The following is a 13,604-nucleotide window of genomic DNA, read 5'->3' as shown; positions in this document are numbered from 1 at the left end:
AACTGAACACACTGAAAGTACCAACTCTTCTAAAAGGTCCTTCAAACTGTGCTAGATTTCCAACATCCAATCTTTTACAACTCTTCTAGATTTCTGTCTTGGCACCTTTTCCAGTGTAGGAGGTAGGCTGCTATAATAAATCAATCCATCCCCAGTTTGATTTTGGAAGTAATTTCAATTAAAAAAATCAACCAGAAGATGGAAACCACTAGACAGTATCCTTAAATATGACAGAATAATTTAGCAGTTCTTTCACAGAAGAGTGAAAAAGCCCTCAAATCAGTGGAGTTATTTTACTGATCTGCATGATCACCTATCTGCTGACTCCTCAGTTATTTTCTGTGAGCACTCCTGGGCTCCAGCTCAGTTAGAACTGGTATTAACAATTAGGCTGCATTTAGCACCTGGACTTTGCCTCTCTCTCTCTCTCTCCACCTCTCCTGGTATCTGCTTCCATACAGGCATCATGTGCCTCAGTCAATTAGCAACAGCACTGTGCCAATGAAGTATCTGCCCATCACTGAGAAATGAACTATTCAAGGGAAGGATGCCAGGGACAAATGACCAACATGACCTAAGCCTTCACTATTAACATTCCAGTTTTATTTTAGAAGAATTAGAGGCTGTCTCAGCCCTCCCCTCTGTTCCAACCCCACAGACACCACCAAGCACGACATGCTTTTAGGAAGAATACAATGCAGGAAATTTACCATGCCATAGTTTACCTGCTGCAGAGCACTGGGAGACTGTGCAGTGTTGTAGAAATTGCTCTGGCCAGGCTGCTGGACCTGCCCAGAGTAGAGGTTTGAAGCCTGAGTGAGGGTAGCTCTGGCCTAGGAAGAGAAGAGACATCTCCCATCAGGAGCATTCAGGCAGGGCCACAGAAAGCCCAGCAAGGGAAGCTGATAAATGTGAAGGTTTCACTTTGTGATAAAGCTCTCATCTGCAGCTGGTGGAACAGCTCTTTATCACAATTAAGGAATTTAAACCTGAAGCTCTAATTAGTGACAAAAGCACAAGGAGCACTGTAATCTGGAGAACAAGCCTCAATTCAGAGATTAAGCTAATATACATTCATTAAATTAAAAGAACACTCTCCTCCAAGTGTTTGAAGTTTGCTGCCACCCCAAACTGAGCAAGATGTCCTGTAGCAGGCCAGAGCAGAAGGGCTGCAGGGAGCATTTCCTACCTGCAGGATGTGTGTGTCAATGAGCTGAGAGCCCCCCAGGCCTGAAGCCTGCCCCAGCTGGTGCTCATAGAGGATGGGAATAGGCTGAGTGCTGGAGGTCTGCTGGAAGGCCAGGCTGGACTGGGCCTTGGCCAGCTCCTGGTGCTGCACTGCTGGGAAGTTGTGCAAGGCTGTGCCAGACAGAACCACTGGGGATGGCTGAGACAAACCACTCTGCATGAAAGCTTGCTGGGATCTGCAAGAGATTCAAGTGGTATTCAGAAAAATTCTGACACAGCTCAACGATGAACCACCAAAATGAACAGCACAGTTTATTATCTTTAAACAGAATTAATATGCTTAGCTTTACTGAACACATTTTCACCTGAGAAAGGTAGATTTTTTTCAATTTACTCTGCATACAACAAAGTAACAGCTGCTAAAAAACAAAGAGGCTTCTTACTAAAATCTTAAATCACAATTTGCTATTTAGATGTTCATGCTGCAATAATTTCTGGATAATTAACTGTAACACAGAAAAAACTGCCAGTTTTTAGTTCCTGTGCTCCAAGGTGGGATGGGAAAGCCCCTGTGAGCAGCCCCACTGAGTCACTAAGGGAAATGCTTTGTTCTCTTCACTCCACAGAGCTCCACAGGCCAACTTCTACTACAGCTTAAACCACTGCATGCTGACCATGGTAGCTTCCAAATGAATGTTTTGATTTCAAAAGACTTCACAGCCTTTAATTTCAACCAGCTATTCAATCCCTCTGTGAGCAGCATGGGGAAGCTGCAGTTTGTTTAAAGAAGACTGAAACCAGCACAGCAAAGCACCACACACAGGTTTAGTCCATCAGAAATATTTATCTGAACATCCCAACTAGGAACTTGGGTGAGTGGCCACCTTCAGCCTGAAGAATCAAGAGTTTTGAAGTAAGGGCTCCTCTGAAAGCTTTTGAGCTCAGGAGAGTGTTTATGTGTAAAAACACCTTTTACTTTCCCTGGTGCTGGTGTGAGCTTTGCTCTGCACCCTCCCCTCACTGCACAACACTGGAAAAACTCTTCCAGACTGGATGCAAAGGATTGGCTTCAATGGAGCCAATTTTTTTTCCCCAAGCTGTTTTTTTTAGCTCACTTTTAACTTTTGGTTGTAATGTTTTAAACCAGCAACCTGTGCATCTCCAAGCTTCTCCTCCTCTGCAATTTTCTATGTGGGAGAAGCACTCCCACTGTTAGAACTCCATTAATGCCATGTTTGTGTGTGATCAGATTTATTTAATCTGGACCACATGCCAGCCTGATTGTGTTTTTGCAATTAGCCAACTGTTTGCAACAGCTTTTGTCAGCTGTAGCAGGACAAGCAATGTTTGGTCCCACAAAGTCAGCCAAGCACCAAAGTCAGGATACAAATGTGGTTAATTAAACCTTCTGTGGCCTCAGCCTTCTACACTGCAACAAGCAGACTGAACTACAGCCCATGCAAACCCCTCTAATTAAACTTCCAAAGCAGCTTTCTCAAAGTGGAACTAACAACATTTGTCAGAATTACCCTGCTGTGGAGCAGCTTTCCTAGGAAGGGCAAGGGAGCTTTGAGAGGCTCACAGTGAATCTGTCTGTCTGTCTGTCAGGGCCAGTGCAGTGATACTGGTGCTACTGGGACCTTCTGCAGCAAATAAAAAAATATTCTGAAACATACCCTGCAATGAGGTCTTTACTACCTAGGAGCTCAAAGTGGAATTTCACAGTGTTTCAAGACCCCAGTGTTGGTTTGATTAAAAAAAATTGCTGAACTAAAGGGACAGACATTTTCTGTTCTCTTACTGTGACAGACTGATACTCTCAGCTCTTTAGCCTGGTTTCTAAAGATACAAATATGCATCAGTTTTTAACCCAGATTCACAACTACATCTGCACAAGGCAGACAATCTGCATACAGAGTTCTCAGACAAAAAAATTTGGGGAAGACAGCAAGATGAGGCTGCTATGGAGCACATATGACAAGTCTGCAGGGAATCAAATGGAATAATTCTGACACTAAAACCCCAAAGAAATGTGCACATGCTACCTACCTGTAAGGTTGTAAGGAGGAATTGAACAACTCCTGGGCTTGTGAAACAGCTGGTGCTGCTCCTAAACTCAGCTGAGCTTGATGCTGTCCCTGCAGGGGTGCATAGATGGGGATGGGGATCTGCTGAACTGAAGCAGGCTGCATAAAAAACATTAAAATTAGGTTAGAAAGAAGAGAAAATATTAAATTAGAAAAACTACAGCTGAATGTGTGTGAGGATTTGTGTAGCATTATGAAAAGTAAAATAAGAATGTCAAATCCCCAAGGCTGCATTGCTGCCCTCATGAAAATTACTTTCTAGTTGAATTTTATACATTTCCTCACAACCAACCAGCAGAAACTGAGTGAAATATTCAGATCTGCATATAAAACAACTGCTTGAGATTGCATAGGATTTTGTATGACAGAAGTTAAGTCTGCACTCACATTGCCACAGAAACACCTCCCAGGAAGAGAAACTTTGCCATGGAAGTTGAGAGAATAAACTTCCACTCACAAATATATGTGAAACAATCAAGCAGTGCCTGCTGCACCAGAACAGACAGCAAAGGGAGGGACGTTCTCATTTTTTGCAGTCTTTATTCTCACTCTCCACTGCCTCACCAAATCATTAGTGGAACTTTGAAGGCAACAGGCAGATGGAGGGGAACAAGGTGGATGAGGAAGCCCAGATACCTGAGAAAGGCCTGGCTGGAAGCCTTGCTGCTGGGCCAGGGAAGGTGGTGCCAGCCGGGCGTGCTGGGTGTTGAACAGGTGACTGGTGTCCATGTAGAATGCTGGGATTTGAGCTGCAGTGCCTCAGGAAGAGCAACACAATTAGGACCTGATTTTAGCACCTAACTCCCAACACCATCCCCTCTAGAAAGGTTTTCATCAAGAATTAGAGATGTCAGTCCTTCCCCCTGTAACAGCTGCAGAGGGCCTGGGAGAAGGAGCAGCACTGCAGAGCTCTGGCTGCCTCAAAAGCTTTGGTACCTTTTCCAATTCACCCCAGAATCTATCAGTCTTGCACAGGTATCACTAATCCCACACAATTTTGGAGGGATGAACAACAGATTCTGGGCAATAAAGGCATTTGGGTGAAGGAAGGGTAAGAACATGAAACACTGCCATGTAATTTAACTAGATTGTTAACTAGATGTAGGATTTTCCTTAAAGAAAATTGTCACAACTCTCAACTACTGTAGCATTTTAAGAAAACTAAATCACTCCAGGTCTTAAACAGCAATTTACAATTCTGCAACAGAAAATTGGTACATTAAGAGACTCAAACTTACTTTATTCAACAATCTACACAGCATTACATTTGTACTTCCTGATAAAGCAGTGCAGATTTACAGTAAGACAATGAGTGATTCTGAGTACAGAACAATCTTTATCATTCTGTCTTGACTGCAGAGCAAAATTAAAAAAAAAAAAAAAAAAGCAGATGTGTGGCTTCTCAGGCACAAACAGCATTACCTGCTGCAGACTGGGACACATAGACCTGGGGACTCTGCTGCTGCTGGGCAATGAGGGATGGCATGCAGCTCAGCTGGGAGAAGTGGCTGGCAGAAGCCAGGCTGCTTGTCTGCAGCTGCTGGGGCTTCACTTTGCAGATGTTAGGAGGGTCTGAGGTGCTTGCAGTCTTTGTACTCAGTGAAGAGGTTGTGTATGTTCCAGCTCCTAGGAGGAGAGAAGCCAGGGATGCAACAATCAAAGACATTTCAGAGCCTCCTCATTCAGAGGTCAAAGTTTTGGGGCAGCTCTGTGAGCACAGAACTGGTAAAGAACACTGAAACCTGATGCAGCTGTTTCCAGCAACACAAGAAACACATGGAGCCAGTTCTGTGGATTCACTGTGGAAGTGCTGCAGCCCTGCTACACCTCCCTTCTCAGGCACAGCAGCACACAGAGGCACTGAAGGAAGCAGCTGGGTCAGTTATTCAACAAAACACTGCAACCCACAGTGGTTGTGCCTCTCATGGAGATAGACTCTAATATTCCAAGGGATGAAGACTTAACCAGATTTAGCATCTTTTGTTTGCTGCCAAGAACCAAGGTGGTAAACCAAGCAGTGGTTGTGAAGAGCAGCTGGACATTTGCTCTGCCTTTTGCAAATAGGTTTTGATATGAGTTCTTGAAGCTTTAACTTAAAAAGCAAGAGTACAAATAGAAGTAAGACACCAGAATTATCCTCTGCCCCAGAATCTGTGTGCTTGCCTCCATTTGGCTAAACAAAATTAAACCAGAGACAAGAGAAGTTTACCTCCTCCTTAGGCAGAGAGAAGTTTAATGTTATTTTCAGGTGACTGAAGTGGAACAGTGAAGCCAGTTAACAGGTTATTTGGGAAGTTGCTGCTCAGATCTGACATTCCATTCCTAGCACAAACCTTTTGTTAGCTTTGCATTAAACAATTCCAAAAGGAATTGAATCCAAACATAAGCAAGGAACAACACAAGGGGACACCACTGCCTTGACATGAGTTACCTGAGAGGGATGTTGTGGGGGTAACTGAGGCCACAGGAATAGGAGGCATTGATGCACTTGAGAAAGAGCTGTAGGTGCCACTGCTTGGCCCAGTGTTGCTGCTGCTGCTGCTGCTGCCACCAGCAATGGGAGATGCTGCTGAGGTCACTGGTGAACTCTTCTCCCCCATGTTTGGGGAATTCTCCCATGCTTTGCGTGCAGACTCCATCTATTTAAAAGAAAAAAAAAATGTCCTCATCTATTAGGAAGTTTCAAGCAGTCCCTGTTTCTCTTTTAACAGTTCTTTTTAGTGAAAAGGCAACTGGGGCTTCATGCCAGCCTCTTTTGGAAGTCGCTGTCATCGTGCAACTCTGTTCATGCAAAAAGCAAACAGCCTCAAGTTGGAGCTGCTCATCTGCTCCAGCTGCACATGTGCACATTTCATCATCTTACAGCCAATGCTCAGGAGAGAATTCACTCACACTAATTTGGCTTGGTTGTGTTTGACATGAAGAGCAAAGACACAGTGAGCAAAAGAAAGGGAAAACTCTCTCTAAACATTTCCATCGAGTCCTTTAATTCCAAGTTACTTGGGCCATTCAAATGAAGCAGCCCTTTGCTTTCTTGGTCCATCATCCACTCTGAGTGACCACCAAGGATACCCACTGCACACTTCAGTGAACATGAAGCAGCCAAGTTTGGATTTCCAAAGCAACTCCTGCTCAAGAAGCAGCCACAAGCTCACACAGATTGGGTGTGCTGCTTTATGTTAAAGCTAAAAAATGCTTCATGCTCCTCTGTTTCTATAATTATGAGCTTATGTCTTGCACAGCAAGGGAGATGAAACTTTAAATATTTTGGACACAGTTATCTTCCCCCAGAAGTGGAAATAACCATTGTTTTACTGCAGCCAATACCATCTAATTCTTGCTACGTTAGCCAGACAATGCAAAATCGAAACTGAAACACTTCTGAGGGTCCAGTGAACAAGAAATATTAATGTTTAAACTACACTCATGGACTTCTGCACAACCTTCAGGTGTCTCCAGTGGAAACACAAGTTTAGCTAGCAGAGCTGAAACTGCTCACCGTAAGTTTTTCAAGGCCAGGTGCTGCCTTTAGTGGTGGATATTAAGGGGCAAATACATCCTCACCACACAGCTGCCCTCACTGCCTGCTCCAGAGCCCCCCTAGCTCAGTCTCAAAGCCACCCTGCCCTGCTTTACATGAGTCAGGCAGAGTCTGGACACACCAAACATGGCTCAGGTTATTTGTCTAGATGTTCAGGAATGATAAAAAAGCAGAGTAATACTGAAAGAAGTGGGTCACAGGTGATCAACACACACCCATGTGGAAAATGAGGTTCTGGATTCCTGAAGAGAATAAAGGGGGAGGAGGGAAACTTAGTCACACATTAAATCCTCTGGGGGCAAGTCACCTATTTTCATTTCTGAGATCTTCCCCAGCAATCTCTCACTGTTTCCCCTCCACAACATTCTCCTCCAAACTGGCTCTGATTCTTGCACACAAGGCAAGGTTAATTCACCACTGATGTGCTGGAAATGATTCTGTTTAGGCACTGAGACAAAGTGAGTAAGAACCTGTGACTGTCAGGCTAGAGAAGGTGTAGAAGGTTCTATGTTCACTGGTTTTCAGGATGTCCTGGAGAAACTATTGATAGCAAAAGCTACACACTGCATTTTGTAACACCTAGAGCACATCACAGAGTCCTCAAGTTTTCTTTTGGAAAGCCTCTTAGCAATACCTAACTTTTATAAACTAGTCAAAAAGATGCAAAGATGCAAGAGAGATTGATACTCTAGGAATGCCTATTCAGCACCATCTCCAGACCAGATATGGAGGAATAAGAGGCTCTAAATTGAGACTGGGGACAGTGCTGTAGTTTCACTGCTCAGTTAGGGAGAAAGGAGGGCAACAAGGAGGAGATCATGGCTGCCTGAGGCTTCTCTTCATCACTGATCCATTGGGGCCCTCACTGCAGAGCAGCCCTGCCCATGGTACCCAAAACCTCCACTGCAGACAAACCCCAGTGTGCCTTTCCCTAAATACACCAAAGCCTCAATGGTTGGAAAAACAAAGTTCAAACCTGTCAGTTTCTTGACCAGATGCCTACAGAGGAATTTTAGATGAAACCTTGGATATGAAGAAGGCCAAGCAGCTCAGTTTGAGATTGCTTTGGACTTTCTTCTGCTCAGCTCCTTACCTACAACAGCCCTTTGAGCAAAGAGGATGACTGAGTAAAGGTGTCTTTAGCAAAGTTACTCCAAGGAAACAAGATCTCAACAAGGAGCACCTCATACCCCCACTGAAGAATGATGCAATTGTGGCCAAGTGCCCTACAAGTCTCTTCACACACAGCTTTCTGTGACAGGGGATGGAGGGAAGAGCAGGAGCAAGGATTGATCCTTTATGCAGGCAGAACCTGGACATTTTGTTCTTTTAAGAAACTGAAGGAAATGCTTTCCTCTCTCCTGCTGCAGAAGTATCCTTGGAAAGATGCAAGGGCTGCACTGGAAGAGGATGACAAAGAGCAGAGCTGTGCCTGCAGGGGCAGTGACAGTCTCAGAGTGTGCTTCAGAACAAGCCTGCTGCCTTCTGTGTTTGTCAAAAGGAGGTAGAGCTCCAGTGGCTGGAATGAAGAAATCAGGTACAAAGCCGCTTCCAAACAGCTTTCCATCCAGATTTCAGTCCGAGGGTTCTTCAAGAAATCCTCAAAACAAATCCTCAAAATCCAATTTTGTTACCAAACATCCAAAAATCTGTCACCCACTGAGAAATCACTGATACCACAAGAGTGGGAAAAGACATGCAGGATGAATGACACAGACACCACAGTTTGCTCTGTAACTGGGCACTGTCCCACACCCTGAGGTAACTTTCAGCCCTACCTGTGTGACACAGGATTGCATCTCCAGTCAGAGACTATTTCAGAACACTTTCAGACGCCAGAAAGTCGCATTAGGATAACTCATTACACAAGAATGTACCAGAAACCCAGGGTTTTTTTTAAACTACTTGTCCCTCCACAGTGCTCTCCCCATTTCTGTAGGTCTACTGTTTGAAAGGTGTTATAATAAAAGTGTTAACAAAAGAAAAGCAGAGATTCAACAAGAGAACATGAATATTTCTCATCTGTAGAGAACACAAGCAAGCAGCTGTCAAACCAAGCAGTGAGACAAGTCTCACTGGGACTGACAAGTAAGTTCCTCTAAAGCATTAGCTCTGCATCCAATCAAGTTTCATTTCTTCTTTTAAAAACTTAAGACAAACCAAGGTCAAACACCACTATTCCCTAATACCAGCAACAACATTTCTACTGGCTCAGTCACCTGCAGTCACAATGACAAAGCAGATCTAGGACACCAAAAGAAGAAAAAATCCAACAACTTCTAAAAATACAGTAGCAAAGCTAGAGCCCAACTCTGTGTTAGTGAGTTATACAATGCAAACAGTCCAAAATCCAACAAAATGGGAAAACAGCACTCAAAATACTCTCCACACTTGCTCTGCACTGGAAAGCAGGAAACAACAGAACATTTACAACACTACAAAACGCTCTGACTCACTGATCTAACTGCCCTCCAGAGACACCAACACACCAGCTACATGTCACTACTTGGAACTTCAGCCATCCAACTCAAAACCACATTATCACTGCACCTAAGCCTTAGAACTAAGAAGTCAAGCTTGGCTTATCAAGCAAATCCTTGAAGCCTTTACACCAAACCAGGCAACTTATTTTAAGCTCAACACTCAAAAAACCTCAGCCAGATTCTGATGGTTTGCCATGAGCACTGTGGCCCAATGCTAAAACTCTAGGATCTTGGTTTTTCAGGGCAGTGGGAGCCAAGATTGGTTGAGATGCCAAGTGTTAATGCAAAACGGGGTTGGTTAGAAATTTATGGTTTAAATGCATCCTTCGACAGAGTCTGTGTTTCAGCCATCCATTTATATGCAAAAGCAGTTCAGCAGAGGAAACAAAGGAAGGCTCTAAAAAAAGGTTCACCAGCAAGTTCTCCAATAACTTTTTTTTCCCCTGCATGCAAGAAAACGACCCTTAGAGGGATGTGGTACATACCTTGAGGGTGAGGTCGACGGTAGCGGGAGAAACTGGAGTTAGGCTGGAGCTCTGTTGTAAAGTCTCCCTCCTAGGGAGGGGAAGGGTGTGGGGCAGGGGCACCTGAAAGGCAGGCAACACACATCACATTCTAACTAAGTCTACTAGAAAAGCCCCAGAAAGCAAAGCTCAAGCTTTATCAAGTGAGCTACAATTTCTTCAAGGCTTGAGCATTTGGCAGGGAGACTGATAAAATAAGGTGGAAAATTTGGTAGGCAAGGAAAGGCCACTCAGCAGGTGCCAAGATGCTTCTCATCTCTCAAAGAGGCTGAAGATTAAGGTTTTAAGGTGTCCATGTCCTCTGCATAAACAAACACCAATTGTCTGTTTGGGGATTTAATTTCAAGCACCATTTCAGTTTACTGATATGCAAAAATTCTTCCCAAGCCAGGTTCGTCCCTTTTTGTACCAATACAGTACAGGGGGTGTCATGAACCTTGAGTTCTGAGATGCAGTTTCTGAAAAGAGGAAGCTTTTACAGACCTGCAAAATCACAGGACCATGAAACAAACTACAACAGATTTGCCATCCAGTAATTGAGTTCAGTTATTTTCTCTTTCACAAGATGAAAGATGTGATACTTGGGGAAATAAATCTGACATAATGCTATTGCTGTCTTTGCCTATGAAAACTCCAATGGATTTCCTAGAAGTTTTAAAGGAAATGAATCAAAAATACTGCAGTGTCCAGTCTGTTACTCCTAACTATTCCTCTCTCCATCCATAGCTTAGCTAATGGACTTCCACTGGATGAGGTAAGGCTAATCCACAAGACAGATCCTGAAGCTTTGAAGCAGGGGATGGCACAGATCCTTGGTGGCCAGGAACCCCTAATTCCCATGTTAGAAATTCCACTCTAACATCCACAAGGATTGGACTTCATTAACACAAAAGAATTCAGTCTTCCACACTAACCACCAAAGTCAAAAACCACAACACTACCAGGAAAGCCAGCAGAAGAGTAAGAAGTTCAATCAGTACTGCTTCAAAATGGTGCTGCAGTAAGCTGAAAAGCATTTTTAGATGGAATTCACAAGACATCTTCATAAAAAACTGAGATCCTACTGCATGATTCTACCTTCCCCCATCAACAAGTGACTCAACCCTGAGCTAATTCTGTTACTCAAACAACAAGAATCACAAGATCCAAGCTCCCTGATGCCCCAGCACACTCCAGGCAAACTCGATTTTGCTACAAGTCACAACCCAGCTGGTTCTCTCAATCACTGTGCCACGCTCACAAGTCAGGACCACTGCACTGGCTTTGAGGGCTGCAAACATCTCATCTCCACAGCAACTGAACACCTGAAGCCTGCTGTCTGCTCTCACAACCATTCAGCTGCTCCCTCTGCATGCACTTGCTGTGATTTCAGGCTACAGCTCCAAACTCCTTTGCTTGTGAGAGCCTTTCTTCAAACTCAGCCTCCAGAGCTTTGCTCCTGGTACCAGGCTCAAGTGCCAACTGCTGCCAAGAACACGCTCCTCCCTCCCTGTGACTATCTGTGCTTTTTTTAGAATTGTCCCTACAAACATCTCCACTTTCTGTGCTCTTTAGCTCACTGTGATTGTTCAAAAGACAAGAAAACACCTGAAGGATTCCAGAGCAGGTACTAACCAAACCAAATGTCCTTCAGAGTAAGACTACAGGAAAAAGCCCAGCTAGTTCACATGAAAGGAACCCTGTGGACTTGTTCACTGAAGGCACTATTTGGTGCTTTAAAAGAAGTGTGAAAATATTTTCTTGTCTTCAAAGTCAAGACGATCACTGCAATGGACTTACGTTCGTCACCAAAGTCTCCTCCATTTTTGTACTGCTAGTAGCCACTGTGTTAGGATGAGAAGAAGGTGTAGTGTAGTCTGTTACAGACTCCTGTGAAGAAAAACAATTCCATTAAAATATCTCCCTTACCTAAATTCCATTTCAATTTCTTGGACAGATGGCAGCCTTTCTACAGGAGGAGTTCAGCAAGCAACAGAAGATTAGAATTTCACACTGTTTTTTTTTTTTTTTACAAGTCATGTCTAGCAATCCTTGCTGCAGAATTGCTACTGAGGTCAGGAGGATTTTAGAAGATTACAGTTTGCCTCATGACCTCACAGTGTACATCTGGAGAAAAGTCAAAATACAGTCTGTAAGACAAGAACATACAGAATGTATCTCCTGGGCACTGTAAAACTGGACTGTGGTGGTGCAGACAATTATCATGTCACCCAAGGTGCTTCAGCCACCTGCAGGCCCTTTCAGTCTGCTTAAAAAGTAAAATACCTTAGCTGAAAGCTTTCTGTAGCTTCAAATAAATACAGAAATTTCTTAGAATGACAAGAAAGGCCCTCCAGATTAAAAAAAAACACAAAGGGATGGTTGCAATTTGTAAATCAATTTTCTCTCCTGTAAGTTTTGTCGCTGAAAATCACAAGACTCAGATTCTCTGGATGGTGCAGGCTACCTCTGATTTCTGCACTGCTTAATGACTTCAAGGAAGAAAAGGACTGAGGTTTCCAGTCTGCTCAGAGACTTTCCTTGAAGCTTCTTTGTCACAGTTAAGTGGCCCTTCATGTGCTCAGCAAACAAGGTCCTTTCAGTGCTGGCTGCAGGCAGTGACTCCTGCAGCTGTAGAAGTTGAAATGTCTGAGGTTTTACATCCCTGAAGGCCAGGAAAGGCTCCACCATCTTGACAGAACCAAACACCACAAAAGAACTGCAGGACAAAGCAGCAGCAGAACTGTTACTGAGTGTCTGGACTTGCCAACCCACAATGATTTTGAAGACACAAGCTATATAATGCTTGTTTCATTGCATCCAACCAGTAGGATGCTAAGCCACTAAAAAAGTGCACACTCAATTTACTCCTCAGGCTTGTGGCAATGCCTCTTAAAAAAGCAATTAGAGCACTGAGATAGTAACTGACCAATGACAAAGAATCCTCCTGAAAAAGATGAGCTCATTTTGGTAAAAGACCAGAACAAGCTAAACCATAACAGGGTGAGAGGACAATGTGCACAGTGATTTGTTTCTATAATTTATGAAGAAAACAGAGAACTCTTTTCTCTGTTTATTTACTTCCTTCACTTGTTAAACTGCTGAAATACAAGATATATGGTGCTTCCCACAATGCCAACCACCAAACTGCAAGCTGCACATTTGCACTGGATTCCAACAGGCAAATTTAAATTTAATCTGGGTAAAACAAGGCAAGCATGCAAGGCTGCTGTAATCACAAAAGCCTTCTAATGAAGTAATTAAAAGGCTCCATGTTTTTTAGAGAATGCATTACTGCCTAAGAGGAAGTGTTTTTATTAAATTTCCTTCAAGGTCTAGATGCAATTTTTTCAGGGTTTGAGCAGTGAAATTTCTAATGAAAGAAGATGGATCAAGACTACTGCTAACTTTCTTAACTTGCAAACTCACAGCACAAAAAGAGCTTTTTCACTAGAATTAAACCCAAACTCTGGTGCCCTTACAAGTGCATGTGCAATGCTGAAGCACAAGGGTGGTTTACAGGCTGAACATGCAGACAAGACAGAGCTTTAACCACATGAACACCACCCCATAAACTGCAGATTAATCTCCATCCTTCATTTCCTGGTACATTAAGTCCAGGATTCTGTTAGATGTGGCTTAGCACCATAAGTTTTTGCAATTCAGTTCAAGTGATTCTCCTGTACAAGAAACCAACTGATTATTATAAACTAGAAGCAGCTAGAGAAAAAAAGTGGTTTTTTGAGTTCTCCACAAATTGTGTGCACCTGAAGAAAAAGAACAGGCAGACTTCTTGTGACTA

General features: G+C 43.4%; 1 protein-coding gene across 12 annotated transcripts in view; it reads right to left on the bottom strand.

Annotated features, from left to right (window-relative positions):
• PRRC2C (proline rich coiled-coil 2C) overlaps positions 1-13,604 on the bottom strand; it is a 68,185-nt gene that overhangs the window by 8,306 nt on the left and 46,275 nt on the right. For 6 of the 12 annotated variants that reach the window (XM_063165252.1, XM_063165251.1, XM_063165257.1 and 3 more), the window contains exons 23-30: positions 11,603-11,692; positions 9,785-9,886; positions 5,707-5,914; positions 4,698-4,901; positions 3,912-4,033; positions 3,238-3,374; positions 1,190-1,424; positions 726-833 (exon numbers count right to left, since the gene is read on the bottom strand). In XM_063165252.1, the coding sequence (XP_063021322.1) occupies positions 726-833; positions 1,190-1,424; positions 3,238-3,374; positions 3,912-4,033; positions 4,698-4,901; positions 5,707-5,914; positions 9,785-9,886; positions 11,603-11,692 (1,206 nt within the window). The remainder of the gene's footprint in view (positions 1-725; positions 834-1,189; positions 1,425-3,237; positions 3,375-3,911; positions 4,034-4,697; positions 4,902-5,706; positions 5,915-9,784; positions 9,887-11,602; positions 11,693-13,604) is intronic. The other 6 variants (XM_063165256.1, XM_063165259.1, XM_063165261.1 and 3 more) reach the window with 5 other exon arrangements.

This window comes from Melospiza melodia, chromosome 11 (genome assembly GCF_035770615.1).
Source record: "Melospiza melodia melodia isolate bMelMel2 chromosome 11, bMelMel2.pri, whole genome shotgun sequence".
In the NCBI taxonomy this organism is placed as follows: domain Eukaryota; kingdom Metazoa; phylum Chordata; class Aves; order Passeriformes; family Passerellidae; genus Melospiza; species Melospiza melodia.
Note: the sequence above shows the minus strand (reverse complement) of the source record. Positions and strands in the feature narration are given on the sequence as shown.